General features: G+C 47.7%; 1 protein-coding gene across 1 annotated transcript in view; it reads left to right on the top strand.

Moving 5' to 3' along the window:
• The window catches only part of fstl4 (follistatin-like 4), a 267,318-nt gene that overhangs the window by 157,331 nt on the left and 85,702 nt on the right, over positions 1 to 24,285 (top strand). The window contains exon 5 of the mRNA XM_061249274.1: positions 10,060 to 10,308. Coding sequence (XP_061105258.1) covers positions 10,060 to 10,308 — 249 coding nt within the window. The remainder of the gene's footprint in view (positions 1 to 10,059; positions 10,309 to 24,285) is intronic.

The raw sequence follows: 24,285 nt of genomic DNA on the forward strand, positions 1-24,285 counted from the left end.
TGCCGCACGCATCCGTTTCAAGGCCCTAGTGTTGGCATTTCAGGCTGCTAAGGGGACTGCCCCACCCCATACAATCCCTGATCACTCCCTACTCCCCAGCTAGACCACTCCGGTCTGCCAGCTCTGGTCGCCTTACGGTTCCCTCTCTACGTGCACCTGGCGGTCGAGCTGCACGTTCACGCCTGTTTTCCGTTCTGGTTCCTCAGTGGTGGAATGACTTGCCTACCACTGTCAGAACAGCAGCATCCCTCCCCCTATTTCGACGCAGACTCAAAACCCACCTTTTCAAACTCTACCTTAGTCCTCCCTCCTGATTTACCCTGCCCCTCCTTTCTGATATCCCTATCCTTGTCTAACCCCCCCCCCCAAAAAAAAAAATGCACTTCTGATGACAACTATGTTTAGAACAGCATTTCATGTGTATTTTGCTAGTTTCTGGATGTGATGCTTTGACTTATGGTAGAACCTATGCACTTGTAAATCGCTTTGGATTAAAAGCGTCTGCCAAATGACTAAAATGTAAAAAAATGTAAAATGTAGGACAGTGGGCTTCTGCTGTTGCTGCTTCTCCACATTAGTTCTGCTCTTTCTGGTCTTTAACACTTTTATTGATTTTTTTTATTTTCAACTGGAGACAGACTAAAATGTCAATCAAAACCACTGACAAAAGCCAAAAAGAAATGTCATTGTAAAAATACAATAAAATGCAATTAGTAGTATTGTATTTTTGACTGAATTCACTTTGGAGGCTATAGAATGAATCCAGTTATGTGGCTACAAGTTTGGTTGGAGCAAACAGCAGGACCAGAGATAAGGAGCAGGGCTACCTACCCCTGTGTAGAGTGAGACCCAGCCCCTAGTGTGAGAGACAATATGCATCTCTAAACCTGGTGATTTAATAACAATATGCATCTCTAAACCTGGTGATTTAATAACAATATGCATCTCTAAACCTGGTGATTTAATAACAATATGCATCTCTAAACCTGGTGATTTAATAACAATATGCATCTCTAAAGCTGGTGATTTAATAACAGTACGCATCTCTAAACCTGGTGATTTAATAACAATACGCATCTCTAAAGCTGGTGATTTAATAACAATCCGCATCTCTAAACCTGGTGATTTAATAACAATACGCATCTCTAAAGCTGGTGATTTAATAACAATACGCATCTCTAAAGCTGGTGATTTAATAACAATCCGCATCTCTAAACCTGGTGATTTAATAACAATACGCATCTCTAAAGCTGGTGATTTAAGAACAATACGCATCTCTAAACCTGGTGGTTTAATAACAATACGCATCTCTAATCCTGGTGATTCATCACCTCATTCTCCGCATTTGGCTTTAACACAGAGGAGAAAATAATAATGTGCACATTTAGAATCCGATCGTCTCCATTAAGAGAGAAACGTAGCAGAGCAAATGTATAAATCCCCGCAGTGAAGCGTTTCCTGTCTTGGGTTCCAACTTAGAGTTCCTAACTGGATTTGTGCGGACGGGTTTATGAAAATATAACGCCTCTGACACGGTTTGAATAGTACAAAACTGTAAACTTAGGGGAAGAAGCAGCTGTTTAATATTCAGGTTAGTATTTCTCTATTTACTGTACCTAAGGGCGGTTAGGTTGTGCAGTTCTGAAGCACAGCAAATAGACTCTTAGATGTCCTATTACCTGCGTATTAGCGTTCAGATGTAGCTACAGACAGCAGGCTGGCCAGCGGAGGGTGGGCTCTCCCTTTCTACCCCGCTCCTCCTGAGACTTCCTCCCACAGGCACTGAGTTCACACGCCCGTGTGCCCTTATTTATTCCCACTGGGGAGTTTATCGTTTTCCCTGCTGGAGTTTCGGGGATTCAGGCTCCATTTTATACTTCCTGTACAGTGTCTTTGTGACGGTGTCTGTGCGCAAAGCAGAATTGAATTGAACTTGTCGATATCAGACTTGGTCCATATCTAATGGCTTCACTGCCTTTCTGCTCCAGTCTCAGGGCTGCTGGTGGTGCCGTACCTCCAGTATTTCCACGTTTGGATTTATTGGGTGAGATTCTCCGCAGAGTGACAGGCGTGGGTACACACACGCGGCCGTCTGAAGCGATTCGCAGAGACGTCAGGACCGGCAGACGGATCGCTGTCCTTGGATCAATAAACACCTGGCAGCCAAAGGAGCGGGACTTGCAGAATTACACCGGGCTCCCAGCCTCGTCTGTGTTAAAATCATTTACTTTGGGAGCTGTGTTGTCCTGATATCTCCTCTGCCTACTCAATCACAGCAAAATGGACACCTTTTTCCAACGTAGCTTTCTTAGGCTAGTATCTCTGCCTTACTTTACTCCCTCTCTCTCTGTCTCTCACTCCATCTCACTCACTCCCTCTCTCACCCACACATCCACATGCATACATAAATACCCTGCTGAAAAAAACAGCTCAAGCTTGGTTTTGAAACAGCTGGTAGCTGGTTGACCAGGTCAGACCAGCTCCATACTCAACATGGTTTGACCAGCTCAGGTTAAGTTTTGAAACAGCTGGTCGCTGGTAATTACAAGGTGGTCATAGCTGGATTTTACAGCAGGTTGCACACACATATACAACATGCCCACACAAATATATACACAAACACACGTGCAAGCACACACAGACACACATACACACACATGGACATGCAGATGCACACACAGAAATACACACACATACACACTCACACACTCACACACACATACAATCACACACATACACACACTCACACAAATGCACATGCACACAGACACACACATACTCTCACACTCACACACACACACACACACACACACACATGTACACACACACACACACACACACACACACACACAGACACACATATTCACACACACTCACACACACACGCACGCACACACTCACAGACACACACAGACACACACTCACACATACACACACTCACAGACACACACAGACACACACTCACACACACACACACACACACACACACACACAAACACACACACACACTCACAGAGACACACACACACACACACACACGCTCACACACACACACACACACTCACACTCTCACACACACACAGACACACACACGCACACACACATACACATGTCCAGATAGGCCTCCAGTTCATCCACACCAGTGGAGCGCTTCCTTAAAAGTACATTTTTTAACAGCAGAATCAGACTCCGTTCCGTGTCTGACACCCGATGTACTTTGCTGTAAAATTAATTAGTGCTTCCGCGAGGCCCATTCCTGCCCGATGATCAGTTTCTAAGCAAGGTAAATGGCCTTTCTTTATGACGAATAAATTAAACACATTATATCTGTTTCCGGCAGAGTAGCAGAGACTCATAAACAGAGCCGGCAGTTAGCTGACGGTCTCACTTGATTACCCTTTCCATTAACATTCTTTATCCTAGTGGGAGACAGAATTCATTCGCTTTTAATAACACGCAGGAAATATGGAGATGTGCCTTGTATAATTAGTCAACTATGTCCAGATTCATCAGCTCTGACTGTTTGTATTTACTTTTTTAGTAAACAGAATTATGATCTTTTTTTTGTTGTTGTTGCTCCAGTTGTTTTGTTTTGTGTAATCTTCGAAGTCTTGGTGATAAACCAAGACGAACGAATGAGCCAAACACAGCTGTTAATTGCCAAAAGCAGTTTGAATACCGTTTGCATGTTTTCAGGAGAGCTCGGTCAATTACACAAAAAAAAATACATTGATGCTTAATTTTGAACATTGTAATGTTTTACCTGCTGAAGCAGAGTTGAAGCCTGTTGTGTTTGTGTGGTCGCAGTGATAGGATCTGGTCAGCAATGCGCAGAGGTTATTGATCTGACCCTTATACCTTTAGCCATACACAGAGGTTATTGATCTGATCCATTCTACTGTTAGCCATACACAGAGGCTATTGATCTGACCCTTCTACCTTTAGCGGTGATATTGAGTATTCTCTGTTCACATGATGGGTCTTGCATTTCTTGCGGTCTGCAGAATGCAATTAGAGAAAACATGGTTTAAACATGGCTTAGCTTTTTATTTAATTGGCGACACACGCACACGCATGCACACATACATACACACACATGCACACACACACACACATACACACACTGCATGTGCATGCTTTATTTCTTGAATACGTCATATTTCTTTCATTTTATATCAATAAGATATTTTTTCCACCAAAGAAAACAGAATACGAAGCCTCACACTGTACAGCTAACATGGGCACTAGAACAGTGAAGTCTTCTGAACTGGTGAATCCCGGGACAGGACCAATCAAAGCTCTCCGATTCCTGTAGTGACGTCCTAATCAGCTAATCAGTGTGGAGTCTGGCCAGACAAAGGCACAACACCGCCTCACCCCGCGTTCCGAAACACCAACACAAATCTGGCCCCCCATTCCGGAACGTCGCCGCTCCGCGTCTGCTTTGGGATGCCCGGGGGGGAAATGAAACCCCCCGCAGTCCCCATCCTGTCCCGGCCGTGCACAGTGCGTCCCGATGCCAGCGCCCCCCCCTCAGACCGGACCCTCCCTCCTGTTCGTGTGCAGACACCCCTCAGACCGGACCCTCCCTCCTGTTCGTGTGCAGACCCCCCTCAGACCGGACCCTCCCTCCTGTTCGTGTGCAGACCCCCCTCAGACCGGACCCTCCCTCCTGTTCGTGTGCAGACACCCCTCAGACCGGACCCTCCCTCCTGTTCCTGTGCAGACACCCCTCAGACCGGACCCTCCCTCCTGTTCGTGTGCAGACCCCCCTCAGACCGGACCCTCCCTCCTGTTCGTGTGCAGACACCCCTCAGACCGGACCCTCCCTCCTGTTCGTGTGCAGACACCCCTCAGACCGGACCCTCCCTCCTGTTTGTGTGCAGACACCCCTCAGACCGGACCCTCCCTCCTGTTCGTGTGCAGACACCCCTCAGACCGGACCCTCCCTCCTGTTCGTGTGCAGACACCCCTCAGACCGGGCCCTCCCTCCTGTTCCTGTGCAGACCCCCCTCAGACCGGACCCTCCCTCCTGTTCGTGTGCAGACACCCCTCAGACCGGACCCTCCCTCCTGTTCGTGTGCAGACACCCCTCAGACCGGACCCTCCCTCCTGTTCCTGTGCAGACCCCCCTCAGACCGGACCCTCCCTCCTGTTCGTGTGCAGACACCCCTCAGACCGGACCCTCCCTCCTGTTCGTGTGCAGACACCCCTCAGACCGGACCCTCCCTCCTGTTCGTGTGCAGACCCCCCTCAGACCGGACCCTCCCTCCTGTTCGTGTGCAGACACCCCTCAGACCGGACCCTCCCTCCTGTTCGTGTGCAGACACCCCTCAGACCGGACCCTCCCTCCTGTTCGTGTGCAGACACCCCTCAGACCGGACCCTCCCTCCTGTTCGTGTGCAGACCCCCCTCAGACCGGACCCTCCCTCCTGTTCGTGTGCAGACACCCCTCAGACCGGGCCCTCCCTCCTGTTTGTGTGCAGACACCCCTCAGACCGGACCCTCCCTCCTGTCCGTGTGCAGACACCCCTCAGACCGGACCCTCCCTCCTGTTCGTGTGCAGACCCCCCTCAGACCGGACCCTCCCTCCTGTTCGTGTGCAGACACCCCTCAGACCGGACCCTCCCTCCTGTTTGTGTGCAGACACCCCTCAGACCGGACCCTCCCTCCTGTTCGTGTGCAGACACCCCTCAGACCGGACCCTCCCTCCTGTTCGTGTGCAGACACCCCTCAGACCGGACCCTCCCTCCTGTTCGTGTGCAGACACCCCTCAGACCGGACCCTCCCTCCTGTTTGTGTGCAGACACCCCTCAGACCGGACCCTCCCTCCTGTTCGTGTGCAGACACCCCTCAGACCGGACCCTCCCTCCTGACACGGCAAAGCTGTCGGACACCATTTGGTGGACTTCGTGTCAGAGATGGCGTTTGACGCGGTTTGTCTGCGGATAATTAGATTGAGCTGCTCTAAAGCCAACAGAACAGGGTCTCTCTTACGGTGACACAGAGCACTGTCTCTCTCGCTGCGTAGAGGCGGGGTTGATGAAGCTGCCTTTTAAGGTCACCTTCCAGCATATCCACACCCCACATCCACAAAACAGCAACCTGCAGTGAGATACCAGCAGAACACACACACAGGTGCTCAACCTGCAGTGAGATACCAGCAGAACACACACCTGCTCAACCTGCAGTGAGATACCAGCAGAACACACACCTGCTCAACCTCCAGTGAGATAAAAGCAGAACACACACACGCTTGCTCAACCTCCAGTGAGATACAAGCAGAACACACACACGCGTGCTCAACCTCCAGTGAGATACCAGCAGAACACACACACCTGCTCAACCTCAAGTGAGATACAGCAGAACACACACACACGTGCTCAACCTCCAATGAGATACCAGCAGAACACACACACCTGCTCAACCTCCAGTGAGATACAAGCAGAACACACACACGTGCTCAACCTCCAATGAGATACCAGCAGAACACACACACGTGCTCAACCTCCAGTAAGATACGAACAGAACACACACACGTGCTCAACCTCCAGTAAGATACGAACAGAACACACACATGTGCTCAACCTCCAGTAAGATACGAACAGAACACACACACGTGTGCTGACGCAGGATTGAAGCGTTTTCTCCCGGGTGTGTTTATAAATCGGGAGTCCCTCAGCTACACCGCGGTCTGAGATATTCCTCTAATTAGACCCGTTTGCCGGTATCCCTCCGTCAAACCGCCATGAATTCAGCACAGACTCTCTCTCCCGGTTAAGATGAAACGCTCCTAAACGTTAAACACATTTAATCATCGACAGGCTGCAGCCGCAGGTGTAAATATGGAAATGCGCTTTCTTCCACAGACGGCTCTGTCCTTAAGCGTGTTGCCCCGGGAGACTATTGACATACTGTTTGATTAGATTAAAAAAAACGTTTGCTCAAAGGCATTGAAATGTGCATATATTACCGGATAATGACATGAATTGTTCGAAGGATAGAAGATTTGTACAGGCTAGATACTGGATTATACAGTTAGCGAAGCTAATGGCATTCAATCAAATAAGCTGGGAAACCAGCCAATCAAAGCAGTGATTTCATTTCTCAAATTGCCTGTGGGAAATGCTTAAGAGGATTGATTTTTATTAATTTATTTGTGTATGCTCAATGCCACATTAAAGGCAATGACATTCAAATGGTATGAGGCTTTTTCGCCAAATGTTTTTGTTGTCAATTTCATAACGACTCTTCTTTGTTTTCTGACCTTTTATGAAAGTGGCCCTACGAGCGTTTTGGTGTAATATCATAAGAGGATGAGCGCAGACAGAGAGCCCACAGTGAGCCTGGCTGTGTGTGTCACCCTGCGTGGGCAGGCTGGAGGTCAGTCTGGCCCTTTGGAGCAGGACTGCACTGTGAGATAGACCCACGGCGTTCACTGATCCTGGATCAGCTTTAGGACCGGGCCCCGGCCGGCCTGCCCGCTGCTGGGAGAAAGCTCTCTCTGAACTCGTAAGAAGCCGCGTGTCTCCATTGTGCCGGGGCGTAATCAGAGGATTATGAAAGTGCTCTTTGGTTCTTAAGCAGACGGCACTGTGAGCGAACATGGCCTGGGGAGCGTGAAGAAAGGCCGTGTGTGTAAGCGGCCATGTTGGATTTACAATCAGAACACAGCGCAATTGTGTGAGCGACAAACACGGAAATGTTCAAGCGCTCTGTGATGTTTTCAGCGCCCCGTTCGTCAATAGCACAGATAAATAAGTTGTGTTTCAGCTGCACGCACACAGGACTGGGCTAAGTGTTTAAGCTTCAGTGCTCCATCCACACGCACACAGGACTGGGCTAAGTGTTTAAGCTTCAGTGCTCCATCCACACGCACACAGGACTGGGCTAAGTGTTTAAGCTTCAGTGCTCCATCCACACGCACACAGGACTGGGCTAAGTGTTTAAGCTTCAGTGCTCCATCCACACGCACACAGGACTGGGCTAAGTGTTTAAGCTTCAGTGCTCCATCCACACGCACACAGGACTGGGCTAAGTGTTTAAGCTTCAGTGCTCGGAGAACACAAAGGATTCAGTAATCGTCTCTGACCTTGACACCGACGGCAGTGGCACAGGGGAGCTGTGGTATTTGCATTTCCCGGCTCGTGGTTTTGCGGAGACGAGCAGAACGATTAGTGAACGAGGTAGAAACTTAGCGAGTGCCTCTGAGGGATTGTACCCGCCCCTTCCTGTTTGACACCGTGTACTTCCTGATGACGGAACACGGGTCGATACTACAGAGCTGGGGGCGGCTTGTTTGGGATTATTTTACAAAATGAGTTTCTCTGTTAAGGTGTGTACTCGGTTTAGTCAAATTATTTGGTTCTTTCAGAAAAGTTATTTGAGGATTTCAGAAGCAATCTTTCTGTTCAGGTTTACTCTAAACTCAGTGTCGTCAAATTCTTTTTGATTTTATTAGAAGAGCCAAAACAAGCTATCTGATCATTTTAGATTCTATTTACCCATGAAGGTTTAAAATTAGTTTCTCCATTTATGTCTCAGAAGGTGCACTTTTACACATTTCAGTGTGCTGTAGAGAGGAGTAACTGTACAGAACAGGGCTGTAGAGGTGAGTAACAGGAGTTCAGCTTCTCTCAGTAAATAGAGTTTAGTATGCGGTTGATCTCTCAGTAAACAGGGTTGAGTATGGGGTTGATCTCAGTAAACAGGGTTGAGTATGGGGTTGATCTCTCAGTAAACAGAGTTGAGTATGGGGTTGATCTCTCAGTAAACAGAGTTGAGTATGGGGTTGATCTCTCAGTAAACAGGGTTGAGTATGGGCTTGATCTCAATAAACAGTGTTGAGTATGGGGTTGATCTCTGGCTCTTTCTCAGAGGCAGTGGGTTAGCCTCCTGCTGAGGAGGAGAGTCTGACCCCTGTACCTCCTCTCTCCCCGCCTTTAAATCCGACTCGGACCCCCACCGAGCGTGCCCCCCCCCCACACACACACCCCCCTGGGTCCGGCACGATCAGTCCAAGGTGGAGCGGCTGCACACCTCAGCACTTTGTACTCTGTTTCACAAACAGATGAAATCAGCGGGAGCCTCGACTGGGGCTGTGGGTCAGTGTGTGTGTGTGTGTGTGTGTGTGTGTGTGTGTGGGTGTGGGTGTGTGTGTGTGTGTGTGTGTGTGTGTGGGTGTGGGTGTGTGTGTGTGTGTGTGTGTGGGTGTGGGGGTGTGTGTGTGTGTGTGTGTGTGTGTGTGTGTGAGGATGGTTATTCTGGTGTGTATGTGTATGTGTGTGTGTGTGAGTGTGTGTGTGTGTGTGTGTGTGTGTGTGTGTGAGTGTGTGTGTGTGTGTGTGTGTGTGTGTGTGAGAGTGTGTGTGTGAGAGTGTGTGTGTGTGTGTGCGTGTGTGTGTGTGTGTGTGTGTGAGAGTGTGTGTGTGTGTGTGTGAGGATGGTTATTCAGGTGGGTGTGTGAGGATGGTTATTTGTATGGCTCAGTGGGTGTCTGTGAGGACAGTTTTTCGGGTGGGTCAGTGAGTGTGTGTGGGGTTTGGGAGTGGGGGTTTCGCTCATAGCTGTCCGTGTTCATTTCTCTGTTTAAGGAAATGGGAGTGCCACCTGTCCCCTCCTTTTCCTACCATTTGATTCTGATATGAAATAAATATTTTATTCTTTTGTTTTGTTTAGTTTGAAAAGCCTGTCTATGATCCGTATTCCACAATATCTGTCTCTTTAATTGACACATCACAATTCATAATTTCAGAGAAAGAGAAAAGAGATTATTCGAATGACAGTTTTTCATGTTTTCTTTCATTTCATGTTTCCTATTGTGAGTTCTCACTTCCAAAATCTGTCATTTGAAATTACAGTTCTCACATGATGAACTGGTTTTACACTCTCCCTTTACCTGGGAGTCAGGTGTGAAGAAAATCAGCAGCACTAATTCAGTTAATTACCCGGGAGAGCAGAAAACCAGGGCTGGATTTGGCCTGGAGGGTCAGGTTTGAGTATCCCTGCTGAAAGTGATTTTAATTATTTAAGTTTTATCTTCTGTTTTTGTATTTTTAGTTCCCCTCGGAGTGGAAGGTTCGCAGGGGGCCTGTAGGGGGCGCTACTGCAGCCGGGGGCGTCGGTGTGTCGTCTCCGAGGACTCTGGGAAGACGGAGTGCGTGTGTCAGGAGAAGTGCCGCCCCGCGTTCGTGCCCGTGTGCGGCTCGGACGGGCGTTTCTACGAGAACCACTGCGAGCTGTACCGGTCTGCGTGCCTGAGGAGGAGGAGTACCTACGTGGTGCACAGCAAAGACTGCTTCTTCAGAGGTACGAGCAAAGACTGCTTCTACAGAGGTACGAGCAAAGACTGCTTCTACAGAGGTATGAGCAAAGACTGCTTCTACAGAGGTACAGGCAAAGAGTGCTTCTACAGAGGTATGAGCAAAGAATGCTTCTACAGAGGTACAGGCAAAGAGTGCTTCTTCAGAGGTACGAGCAAAGACTGCTTCTTCTGAGGTACGAGCAAAGACTGCTTCTTCAGAGGTACGAGCAAAGACTGCTTCTTCAGAGGTACGAGAGGGGAGCCCTGAGAACCGCCCGTCTGAACACGACCAGAGCCCAGTAGAGTCCAGTAGAGCCCCGTAGACCCAGAGCCCCAGAGACCCAGAGACAGAGACCCAGAGACCCAGAGACAGAGACCCAGAGACCCAGAGCCCCAGAGACCCAGAGCCCCAGAGCCCCAGAGCTAGAGCCCCAGAGCCCCAGAGACCCAGAGACCCAGAGCCCCAGAGCTCCAGAGCCCCAGGGACCCAGAGACCCAGGGACCCAGAGCCCCAGAGCCCCAGAGCTCCAGAGCCCCAGAGCCCCAGAGCCCCAGAGACCCAGAGCCCCAGAGCCCCAGAGCCCCAGAGACCCAGAGCCCCAGAGCTCCGAGCCCCAGAGCCCCAGAGCCCCAGAGCCCCAGAGACCCAGAGCCCCAGAGACCCAGAGACCCAGAGCCACTCTTCCATGCAAAGCACGGCCCGGTCTCTAACACTCTGTTCCTCTTCAGAAACGTCCCAGTTCTTTAAAAAATTAGTCAAACGTTCCTCCATCCTCTGACAGTCTTACACAAAAGTCCTGCCCACACATATTAAACAGAGCCAACCAAATCTTGCACTTTGTGTACCAAATTCTGTATAAATTTCATTATCTAAACTCCAGTATTTTGGCAACAAACAACATGCAGTACAGTGATATCAATCAGAATTAATTAGTTGGATAAAAACATGTGTAAACAATTTTATTAGCCGCTGTATATCATCTTGGTGTGAATTAGAAAATCAACATTCATGAATTGTCAAATTAATGCACGATTTAGCAGTCTCTCTACCCTCTCTCCATCTCACCCTCTCTCTCTCTCTCTCGCTCTTTCTCTCTCTACCCTCTCACCCTCTCTCCATCTCACCCTCTCTCTCTTTCTCTCTCTCTACCCTCTCTCTCTCTCTCTCTCTTTCTCTACCCTCTCTCCATCTCACCCTCTCTCTTTCTCTCTCTCTCTTTCTCTACCCTCTCTCTACCCTCTCTCCATCTCTCTCTCTCTCTCTTTCTCTCTCTCTAATTGCTTCTTAACCACTGTAGCACACTGCTACAGCTGACTGACTCTGGCTAAACAAATTAACGAATGAATGAATCTCACCGCAAGCAGCTAAATCTGAATCATATTTATATGATCTATTAGGATGGTGAGATTAATGAATCTCACCGTGAGCAACTGAATCTGAATCATATTTATATGATCTATTAGGATGGTGAGATTAATGAATCTCACCGTGAGCAGCTGAATCTGAATCATATTTATATGATCTATTAGGATGGTGTCGGCAGTGACCTGACCTGACCCGACCCGACAGCAAAAGGGATTCTTTCTGCACCTCAAAGACACGCGTGTCTCTGATAATGTGGCACTCCCACACACACGTCTCTCAGGCTGAGAGGTTCTGAGGTTCAGTGGAACTGCAGAGTCCCCTCTTCTGTAGGCGGGAGAAAGAAGCTGCCTTTTGAAATGAGCCGTTTGTGGAGACGGCCAATGATCCCTCCCACATGTTCATTTCAGCATTTACTGCCATCTTGTTTCTGTTAGAAATAGACATGAACAAGAGTGTTTATAGGAGTGTGTGTGTGTGTGGTTGTGTGTGTTTGTGTGTGAGTAAGAGAGTGTGTGTGTGTGTGTGTGTGTGTTTGTGTGTGAGTAAGAGAGTGTGTGTGTGTGTGTGTGTGAGTGTGTGTGCTCATGTGTACAGAGCTGTGAGAAGCCTGTCTCATATTAAAGGGAAACAGAGCCCCACAGACTCTTCCATCCATGTTAAATCCAAATTAGGCAGGTGCTCAAGTGCCATATTACGCATTAGAGTCTCACTGCAAGGCATGCTGGGACCGAATTCCTTCAAATAGGAAGCAATTTCAAAATGTCAGCTCAGATTTATACATCTATCTTCTACCGTGAGAAAAATGGCATGTACTCCATAGCAATCAGCATAATGGGGCCATATATTCCACACGCAAAGCATTCATTTAGTCATTATACAATGTGCAATTATCCTCTTCATCTGCTTCACTTTTTCTATTTCAGATAAGAGGCTATTGGCCACTTTTTCATAGTGAGAGTGAATGAGTGTGTGAGAGTGTGAGTGAGTGTGTGAGAGTGTGTGAGTGAGTGAGTGTGTGAGTGTGTGAGTGAGTGAATGAGTGAGTGATTGAGTGTGTGAGTGAGTGAGTGAGTGTGTGAGTAAGTGTGTGAGTGAGTGAGTGAGTGAATGAGTGAGTGAGTGCGCGTGCGTGTGCGTGTGCGTGTGCGTGTGCGTGTGCGTGTGTGTGTGTATGGTCAGAATAAGAGCTGTTCGGGTTATTGGCGAGGAGAATGATGGGGGCGGGTATTAGATGGAGATCCAGTGGAGATGCGATGCCCTGTCCTTCTGGAATAATAAAGATGACATTGTAACTCCGATGACCAGGACACGAGGAGACGTTTCTTGTTTAAGGTCCGTGACATGAACCCTGATAGACTGAGCATGCTAACTCTGCTGAAGCTAACCCTGATAGACTGAGAGCGCTAACACTGCTGAAGCTAACCCTGATACACTGAGAGCGCTAACACTGCTGATGCTAACCCTGATACACTGAGAGCGCTAACACTGCTGAAGCTAACCCTGATACACTGAGAGCGCTAACACTGCTGATGCTAACCCTGATAGACTGAGAGCGCTAACACTGCTGAGGCTAACCCCTTATACACTGAGAGCGTTAACACTCCTGATGCTAACCCTGATACACTGAGAGCGCTAACACTGCTGATGCTAACCCTGATAGACTGAGAGCGCTAACACTGCTGAGGCTAACCCCTTATACACTGAGAGCGCTAACACTCCTGATGCTAACCCTGATACACTGAGAGCGCGAACACTGCTGATGCTAACCCTGATAGACTGAGCGCTCTAACACTGCTGATGCTAACCCTGATAGACTGAGCGCGCTAACACTGCTGATGCTAACCCTGATAGACTGAGCGCTCTAACACTGCTGATGCTAACCCTGATACACTGAGAGCGCTAACACTGCTGATGCTAACCCTGATACACTGAGAGCGCTAACACTGCTGATGCTAACCCTGATAGACTGAGAGCGCTAACACTGCTGAGGCTAACCCCTTATACACTGAGAGCGCTAACACTCCTGATGCTAACCCTGATACACTGAGAGCGCGAACACTGCTGATGCTAACCCTGATAGACTGAGCGCTCTAACACTGCTGATGCTAACCCTGATAGACTGAGCGCGCTAACACTGCTGATGCTAACCCTGATAGACTGAGCGCTCTAACACTGCTGATGCTAACCCTGATACACTGAGAGCGCTAACACTGCTGATGCTAACCCTGATACACTGAGAGCGCTAACACTGCTGAGGCTAACCCCTTATACACTGAGAGTGCTAACACTGCTGATGCTAACCCTGATAGACTGAGCGCTCTAACACTGCTGATGCTAACCCTGATACACTGAGAGCGCTAACACTGCTGAGGCTAACCCCTTATACACTGAGAGCGCTAACACTGCTGATGCTAACCCTGATAGACTGAGCGCGCTAACACTGCTGATGCTAACCCTGATAGACTGAGCGCTCTAACACTGCTGATGCTAACCCTGATAGACTGAGCGCTCTAACACTGCTGATGCTAACCCTGATAGACACAGAGCGCTAAGGCTGCTGACACTAACCCCAGTCACAAGGGTGTCGTATCGTCCCCCAGATTAACGCAGAAGGATCGCCTGCCTCTATTACGCCAATAATTCTGATTTTAGCTTTATGAACCGGGTGCCAGGCCTCCTGTTGTTCTTGTTGGTTTTATGAGCACCTGCTCACTGTGTTTAGAAACTCCCGGCTCTCTGTCTCCAAAATAAGCAGCATCAACAATCTGCCAAGGCTAGTGTGTCAAGGAGGAAGATCAGCTGGGCATTTATGAGATCACCGCTTTGGGAAAAATCCCATCAAGGCCAAAACTGTGTACAGAGATCCATGGATGCCCTGTGTACATGCTGTGTTAGAGTTACTGTCTCTGATTCACAGAGACGGTGTTATAACAGTAATGTGTACATGCTGTGTTAGAGTCTCTGATTCACAGAGTTGTTATAACAGTAATGTGTACATGCTGTGTTAGAGTTACTGTCTCTGATTCACAGAGACGGTGTTATAACAGTAATGTGTACATGCTGTGTGAGAGTCTCTGATTCACAGAGTTGTTATAACAGTAATGTGTACATGCTGTGTTAGAGTTACTGTCTCTGATTCACAGAGGCGGTGTTATAACAGTAATGTGTACATGCTGTGTTAGAGTTACTGTCTCTGATTCACAGAGGCAGTGTTATAACAGTAATGTGTACATGCTGTGTTAGAGTCTCTGATTCACAGAGGCGGTGTTATAACAGTAATGTGTACATGCTGTGTTAGAGTTACTGTCTCTGATTCACAGAGTTGTTATAACAGTAATGTGTACATGCTGTGTTAGAGTTACTGTCTCTGATTCACAGAGTTGTTATAACAGTAATGTGTACATGCTGTGTTAGAGTTACTGTCTCTGATTCACAGAGTTGTTATAACAGTAATGTGTACATGCTGTGTTAGAGTTACTGTCTCTGATTCACAGAGTTGTTATAACAGTAATGTAACTTCAGCACTTCTACCTCCTCCACACTGGCAGATACACATAAAGATAACACACATGAATATTACTGTAATAACTCAAATTGTCCCTGATTAAAAAATGCTCAGATATTTTGGCAGAGGTCAGAAGTGTAGGAGGTGAAATTGAACTGGCAGATACTGTGAGCCAGGGAACGTCAGGCCTGGTTATAATTCTCATCTTTTAATAGAAAGACCACAAAACGCACTTGTCAAATTAAAACCCAGGGATTGGCTCGTTAATGTTGCATATCTAAATTGTATTCTAGCCGGTTTAATATTAATTAAGGTTGAATACTTGGGTGAGTGAAATGTGCATAATTTATCATCAGTGGTTGAATTTATAACACTTACATGACGGCTGAAAACAGTTTAAACCCCTCAGCTTGGCAGTGGGACCTTGTGCTTCACAGACTATGTACAGAGAATGCGCATGTATAAATTCATAAGAATGGAAATGAGGAAAAAAATCACTCTTTTATGTCGATATGAATATTACATGTGGACTATACATTTAAAGCCTTTATATGTGATATGCCATTGTGTGTCTTGCATGGCAAAGTGAGGATTCATTATACATTATATGCCTTTTACAACAATAGCAATGCATTGAGAATGATGATTGTGAATATGAAATTGCTTGATGGTGAATATTAATGATAACAGTGGGTTGAAGATTCAATTACAAAATGGCCAATGAGGCAAGAGCTATTTATAAACGAGATACATAATAACATTTTTATTAATTAATTTTTTTTTTGGCATTCTGTGCCTCAAGGCTGGTTTCTCAAGGTAAACAAAAGGCGTTTGCGGTTGTCATGGAAACTCGGGCTTGTTCTGTGGCGTTACAGAGATAAGCCTGGGAGGTCTGGTCAGTGGGACACGGGAGAAGGGCCACTGATCATTCTGCTGCTCCTGGCCAATCGCAGGGCCACTGATCATTCTGCTGCTCCTGGCCAATAGCAGGGCCACTGATCATTCTGCTGCTCCTGGCCAATAGCAGGGCCCTTGATCTGCCAGGGTAACCTTTGACTGTCAAAGCACACAGACGGGACATGTAAATACAAATAAAAAAAGTTAGTGTAATTTTTGCTAATTTTGCCGCACAAGCAAATAATGTACACCCAGATGCGCGCACACACACACACACACGCACGCACACACACGCACACACACCGAGAGAGTAACAATGTACCTTTTAGCTGCACGTCACCGCTATGCATACAGTATCTATACAGCCACGGTGATACACAAAGCAGATGAAGTGAGATCTCATTCTGAAGACAGCCGACCGAAGAGCTACACTATTGTGTACTCGTGAAAGCGATGGGTGCAGGTGTCATGTGACACCCGTTCCTCCTCTTCTGGTTGAGTTCCCACACACCTGGGTCACTGCCTGGCCCCGCCTGAATTCTGACTCATCTGTTACGGTGTGAGGTCAGAAATATTCAGTGATTGGAGTGTTCTCAGCGGACGGATTTATCTCACCCGCGATCAATCGATGGAGAATCTAGAGAATCCTTCCACTGCCCTGTACCTTCCCTCAGGCAGATGTGGATTGATCGCAACAAATAATTTTGTGGCACATTATTCACGTCTTTTGGCAAGTAGCCTTGGTGCAAGCAGGGTAATGGACAGTAAGCAAGTCAAGTTGTTTCAGGATATTCCAGAATAGAGTCGGAACCATATGTTAGGATCTCAGCCTGTCATCCAATCAGAGCCTGCTTTATGGGGCGACAGTGGCTCAGGCAGTAAGAGCAGTCATCTGGCAGTCGGAGGGTTGCCGGTTCGATCCCCCGCCCGGGCTGTGTCGAAGTGTCCCTGAGCAAGACACCTAACCCCCAAATGCTCCTGACGAGCTGGTCGGCGCCTTGCATGGCAGCCAATCGCTGTCGGTGTGTGAGTGTGTGTATGAACGGATGAATGAGAAGCATCAATTGTACAGCGCTTTGGATAAAGGCGCTATATAAATGCCAACCATTTATCATTTTTTTAAATCATCAGTACGGTGCCTCGCAAGGAGGAGGCTCTGGGTTTGAATCCCGGCAGGCCAGATCCTCTGTGCGTGGAGTCTGCATGCTCATGTGGGTTTCCTCCAGGTACTCCGTCTTCCTCCCGCACTGAGAGACATGCGTGTGAGGTCAGGTGTGCTCCTGCCCTTTCCCTTGACCAAGGCACTGGCCTCAGAACTGGTGTTGGTGCCCAATTTGGGTTCCATTTTAGAGGGCATGGCTGGACAGCTGAAATGAGGCACGTCTCTATTCTGAAAAAGCTCACTGCTCAAGTGCTCCATCAGATGCCACAGTGACTCTGCGGACAGAACACTCTGTTTTTCTGATTAACGAGTCACCAAAAACGTTGCCGAACGTCTCTTGGATTTCCCAAAATATATTTGTTTTTTATTCCCTGCTATCCCACGTTCGCCCTCATTAGGTTAATTCTTCCCCACAGTATGGTCATGTTGGAGTATTTGCTGTTTGAAATGGCCGTCCTGTCCCAGATATTAATGTCCTCCGTCACTCCCCGGGCTCAAGACCATCACTCTTTCTCTTTCTCCTTCGCCGTGCCGTGGCGTATTTCCAAGGATACTGCGTCAAGTCACCCGCCACGTTCTGCTCTCTCCCACGTTCTGCTCTCTCCCACGTTCTGCTCTCTCCCACGTTCTGCTCTCTCCCACATTCTGCTCTCTCCCACGTTCTGCCCTCTCCCACGTTCTGCTCTCTCCCACGTTCTGCTCTCTCCCACGTTCTGCTCTCTCCCACGTTCTGCTCTCTCCCACGTTCTGCTCTCTCCCACATTCTGCTCTCTCCCACATTCTGCTCTCTCCCACGTTCTGCTCTCTCCCACATTCTGCTCTCTCCCACATTCTGCTCTCTCCCACGTTCTGCTCTCTCCCACGTTCTGCTCTCTCCCACGTTCTGCTCTCTCCCACGTTCTGCTCTCTCCCACGTTCTGCTCTCTCCCACGTTCTGCTCTCTCCCACGTTCTGCTCTCTCCCACGTTCTGCTCTCTCCCACGTTCCTGCCACTTTCCTACCCTCTCCCACTCGTCATCACATTAAAACACGTATTTGCCCACTCATGGGATAGCCTACATCAGGGTTCATCAAATCACGGCCCTCGAGGGCCAAGAACTGCTGGTTTTCCACCCTCCCTTCAGCTGGGAGTCAGGTATGAAGCCAGTCTGGCCAATCAGTAGCACTAATTGTTCAGCTAATTACCTGAGAGAAAGGATAACCAGGGCTGGATTTGGATTTGAGGGCCAGATCTGATGATTGTTGGCCTGCATGCTCACTGAATTCTGTCAGATGATGGCTGGTTAATTTGAAACAGCCCTGGGCTTTCCAAGGGGACGAATCTGCAGGAGATTATTTTAATACCCGCATTAGTCTTACAGCCGACGCCAGTCATGCGGAACCCACTTTATTTCGGCGTATTTATAGAAAGCTGCCTTGTCATCTCTTCGGGCCGATGTGTTGAGGCCGGTCCTCCACTCTGAAACAGTTCACCCTCCCCCTTCGCTGTGCATCCATGGCCGTCAGTGGAAAGCAGAATTATCCATTCAGGAAAGCAGATTTCTTTTCCGAGGCTGAAACGCATTGGCTGATATTCTCAGCACTTGTAAAAGCGGTGCCGCTCACCAACACGGACGGCTTGAGTGATGTGCTGTCGAACGGGGGGTGTAACTATCCTCTCTACTCACTCCACAGTTAAAACACTGTTTATACTCTTTAATAAAGCATTAACTAGCCTTATTCACTCCACAGTTAAACACTGTTTTTACCCTTTAATAAAGCATTAACTAGCCTTATTCACTCCACAGTTAAACACTGTTTATACTCTTTAATAAAGCATTAACTAGCCTTATTCACTCCACAGTTAAACACTGTTTTTACCCTTTGAAGCACAGCGGGATTTCTTCAAAAACACATGCTTCAACTTTCTGAATAAAAATAGTCTACGTAAATAGAAACTTACCAATAAATGTGGCTTACTATTGTAGCAAATGTAACTGAAATCTCAGTTTATGTAGGCTAAGTTTTTGTTGTTTTTCTCATTTTGGCTGAAACATAACATTACGTTTTGGCATGTAATCATTTTGGGACTTTTCCCAGCTGTAAAATGAAATATGTTTTTACCTGTTTTGAGGTTAACTCTCTGCTATCGGGTGTATTTAATCACACATTTACCACAGTTACTCTGTTAATAGTTATGATATGTGTGCCAGGCCCTGTTTCATCTTTTCATTTATGCCAAAAAAGCATTTCAAAAGCAGTAAGTGGAGGAACAGGGAAGGGGTTAGGCTACAGGTAATTAATTAATTAATTTGACCCATCCTGTGAATTTCACTCGTCTGTTTAATGGTGGCATACGCCATATGGCCAGTGCAGTAAGGCTGCAACTTTAAAAACTTTGCTTATTAAATATATCACGTTCAGCCCTTCCTTTCGCTTCTGCGCATTTCCAAACGCCCTTTTGTTTCAGAGCGCAATCTGTTAATGGAGCTGCAGCCTGCCAGCATTAGGGAACTGTGTGTGTGAGTTTGTGCTTGTGTGTGTGTGTGTGTGTGTGTGTGTGTGTGTGAGTGTGTGTGACTATGCGTGTATGTGTACGCATGTGTGCATGAATGCGTGTGCGTGCATGTCTGTGTGTGTGTATGTGGGGGGGAGGGGGGGGGGTGAAGATTAACTGCAGGCTACTTAACTGCAGGTAAACTTCATGTGAAATTGCTGTGCTGCATTTATTGAGTGCAGAAATAGTGTGAGAACTGAACTGCCCCCAGCTGTGGTTTAGCTGTACACAGACACTGTGTGGTGAGATAAGTACAGACACAGGAGGCCAGAGCACCCCAGAGGAAGAGGAAGAAGAATACACCTGTGCTATTCACATTCCCAGGTATTGTATAGTATACCATTCAGAGAAATATGGAATTAGGTCCTTACAGAGTGTAAATAAAACGGAAATGGAAAACGTATCTGCAGTTTCCCACCTTATTATTGTGTTGAAATGTTCCCATGAATATCATTCTGGTCAGAATGGTTTAGAACTGTAATTCATTCTTAAAGATTGTAAATATATCTCCATGTGTGTATCTACTGTTTTTAGGCCACTGGCTGTTTTGGTGCTCACTGACACTGATGCCGAATTATAAGCTTTGTTGTAGCTTTTGGTTTATTGAATACTCGACACATCTCCCTCTTCGCATTGTTGGTGATCATGGTAATTTAGTATTTCAGCAGTTATTAAAGATCCCAGACAATTTATATCATCTCATTCATGACGTCATTAAAGATGACAGGAACACCATCTGTGTTGTATCATTATAATGCGAGAACAGCTTTACGATGCCAGTCTTACGGTAGGTAGCCCAGTTAGCGCACAGAACAGAGAAACATGACTGCACCAAAACCTTTGATATTAGTCCAGCTTCTTACTTAAACTGATATTTTTGTAACCGGAGGATTGTGCGTTGTTGCCTCTTGCTTTTTAGTTCTATCTGTCACACGCTTTCTGACCCAGAAATGTGCATCAGCGAAGGTCTGAAAGAAAGCGGTTGGCGTGGCGATTCTCAAGGTTGATTTAAGCCAATGGGAGCAAGTCCCTGTCACGTTTTATAAAACCCTCACACCGCCATCGAAACGGTCACACCGGGCGACGTGCTGAATCACATTTGGTGGTTCTCAAAAGACCTCTGTAGGGGGCACGAGTCTCTCATCTCAGTCTGAAGAACCATATATTCTACTATTCCGAAAGCCACTGTACGCTACAAGGGACATTCAACAAAAAATAAAATAAATAAATAAATAAAATTTGAATAATTCTGCAGCATTTTCTTGCCAACTAACATGCAGGTGCTGTGCCAAAATGTGTTTTAAATAAGTGTTTTTTTCGTCTCGGTCTCAGGTGGCTATAAATAAAGTTTGACAGCGTTAATTAGCGAGTTAATATCACAAACACTGATAGGTAATGTCTCTTCGCAGACCAACATAAAAATAAAACAAAATAGAATAAAAGTATTCCCAGATGGGTGCTTTTCTCTTATACAGTTTTATACGGAATAAAAAAGCAGCCAAACCGTCCCCTGGAATTCAGATGAGCCAAACAGCACATTTATGCAGCGAATCTCAAAGGCTTCGTCTAATAACACACCGTTAGTTACAGCACTGCTTATGTCAGCGATGTAGCCCAGTAAAACTGTCCCTGTTTTTAAAGTTTCCCCCAGTGTGTGTGAGAGAGAACCAGGCAGACACGGGAAGTTTCCCCCGGTGAGAGAGAGAGCGATCCAGGCAGACACGGGCCGGGACTGTATTTTAAGACCTTCCACTGGGAGAGAGACGGAGTATTCCTTATGTTTTCCCCTCTTCAGTTGGGAATTATGAGAAAAATATCTCTGACGCATCCTGCCCTCTGGTACCATTAGGGCAGTGTTTCATCTTTCAAATGCTGCCATGTTAGTGTGTACACTAGGGCTGGAGTGTGTTAGCACGTACACTAGGGCTAGAGTGTGTTAGTGTGTACGCTAGGGCTGAAGTGTGTTAGCGCGTACGCTAGGGCTAGAGTGTGTTAGCGTGTATGCTAGGGCTGAAGTGTGTTAGCGTGCACACTAGGGCTGAAGGGTGTTAGCGTGTATGCTAGGGCTGAAGGGTGTTAGCATGCACACTAGGGCTGAAGTGTGTTAGCGTGTACACTAGGGCTGGAGTGTGTTAGTGTGTACACTAGGGCTGGAGTGTGTTAGCGGGTACGCTAGGGCTGGAGTGTGTTAGCGTGTACACTAGGGCTGGAGTGTGTTAGTGTGTACACTAGGGCTGGAGTGTGTTAGCGTGTACACTAGGGCTGGAGTGTGTTAGTGTGTACACTAGGGCTGGAGTGTGTTAGCGTGTACACTAGGGCTGGAGTGTGTTAGCGGGTACACTAGGGCTGAAGTGTGTTAGCGGGTACGCTAGGGCTGGAGTGTGTTAGCGTGTACGCTAGGGCTGAAGTGTGTTAGTGTGTACACTAGGGCTGAAGTGTGTTAGTGTGTACACTAGGGCTGAAGTGTGTTAGTGTGTACACTAGGGCTGGAGTGTGTTAGCGTGTACACTAGGGCTGAAGTGTGTTAGTGTGTACACTAGGGCTGAAGTGTGTTAGTGTGTACACTAGGGCTGAAGTGTGTTAGTGTGTACACTAGGGCTGGAGTGTGTTAGTGTGTACACTAGGGCTGGAGTGTGTTAGCATGCACACTAGGGCTGAAGTGTGTTAGCGTGTACACTAGGGCTGGAGTGTGTTAGTGTGTACACTAGGGCTGAAGTGTGTTAGCGGGTACGCTAGGGCTGGAGTGTGTTAGTGTGTACACTAGGGCTGAAGTGTGTTAGTGTGTACACTAGGGCTGAAGTGTGTTAGTGTGTACACTAGGGCTGAAGTGTGTTAGTGTGTACACTAGGGCTGAAGTGTGTTAGCGTGTACACTAGGGCTGAAGTGTGTTAGCGTGTATGCTAGGGCTGAAGTGTGTTAGTGTGTACACTAGGGCTGAAGTGTGTTAGTGTGTACACTAGGGCTGGAGTGTGTTAGTGCGTACACTAGGGCTGGAGTGTGTTAGCGTGTACACTAGGGCTGGAGTGTGTTAGTGTGTACACTAGGGCTGGAGTGTGTTAGTGTGTACACTAGGGCTGGAGTGTGTTAGCGTGTACACTAGGGCTGAAGTGTGTTAGCATGCACACTAGGGCTGAAGTGTGTTAGCGGGTACACTAGGGCTGGAGTGTGTTAGTGCGTGCACTAGGGCTGAAGTGTGTTAGTGCGTACACTAGGGCTGAAGTGTGTTAGCATGCACACTAGGGCTGAAGTGTGTTAGCGGGTACGCTAGGGCTGGAGTGTGTTAGCGTGTATGCTAGGGCTGGAGTGTGTTAGCGTGTATGCTAGGACTGAAGTGTGTTAGCGGGTACGCTAGTGCTGGAGTGTGTTAGCGGGTACGCTAGGGCTGGAGTGTGTTAGCGGGTACGCTAGGGCTGGAGTGTGTTAGCGGGTACGCTAGTGCTGAAGTGTGTTAGCGGGTACACTAGGGCTGAAGGGTGTTAGTGTGTATGCTAGGGCTGGAGTGTGTTAGCGTGTATGCTAGGGCTGGAGTGTGTTAGTGCGTACGCTAGGGCTGGAGTGTGTTAGCGTGTACACTAGGGCTGGAGTGTGTTAGTGTGTACACTAGGGCTGGAGTGTGTTAGCGGGTACACTAGGGCTGAAGTGTGTTAGTGTGTACACTAGGGCTGGAGTGTGTTAGTGTGTACACTAGGGCTGGAGTGTGTTAGTGTGTACACTAGGGCTGGAGTGTGTTAGCATGCACACTAGGGCTGAAGTGTGTTAGCGTGTACGCTAGGGCTGAAGTGTGTTAGCGTGTATGCTAGGGCTGAAGTGTGTTAGCACGTACACTAGGGCTGGAGTGTGTTAGCGGGTACACTAGGGCTGAAGGGTGTTAGCGTGTATGCTAGGGCTGAAGTGTGTTAGCGTGTACGCTAGGGCTGGAGTGTGTTAGTGTGTACACTAGGGCTGAGGTGTGTTAGCGTGTACACTAGGGCTGGAGTGTGTTAGTGTGTACACTAGGGCTGGAGTGTGTTAGTGTGTACACTAGGGCTGAGGTGTGTTAGCGTGTACGCTAGGGCTGAAGGGTGTTAGCACGTACACTAGGGCTGGAGTGTGTTAGCGTGTGCACTAGGGCTGAGGTGTGTTAGCGTGTACGCTAGGGCTGAAGGGTGTTAGCACGTACACTAGGGCTGGAGTGTGTTAGCACGTACACTAGGGCTGGAGTGTGTTAGCATGTGCACTAGGGCTGAAGTGTGTTAGTGTGTACACTAGGGCTGGAGTGTGTTAGCATGTGCACTAGGGCTGGAGTGTGTTAGTGTGTACACTAGGGCTGGAGTGTGTTAGTGTGTACACTAGGGCTGAAGTGTGTTAGTGTGTACGCTAGGGCTGAAGTGTGTTAGTGTGTACACTAGGGCTGGAGTGTGTTAGTGTGTACACTAGGGCTGAAGGGTGTTAGTGTGTACACTAGGGCTGGAGTGTGTTAGTGTGTACACTAGGGCTGAAGTGTGTTAGTGTGTACACTAGGGCTGAGGTGTGTTAG

Source organism: Conger conger, chromosome 7, assembly GCF_963514075.1.
Source record: "Conger conger chromosome 7, fConCon1.1, whole genome shotgun sequence".
NCBI lineage: Eukaryota > Metazoa > Chordata > Actinopteri > Anguilliformes > Congridae > Conger > Conger conger.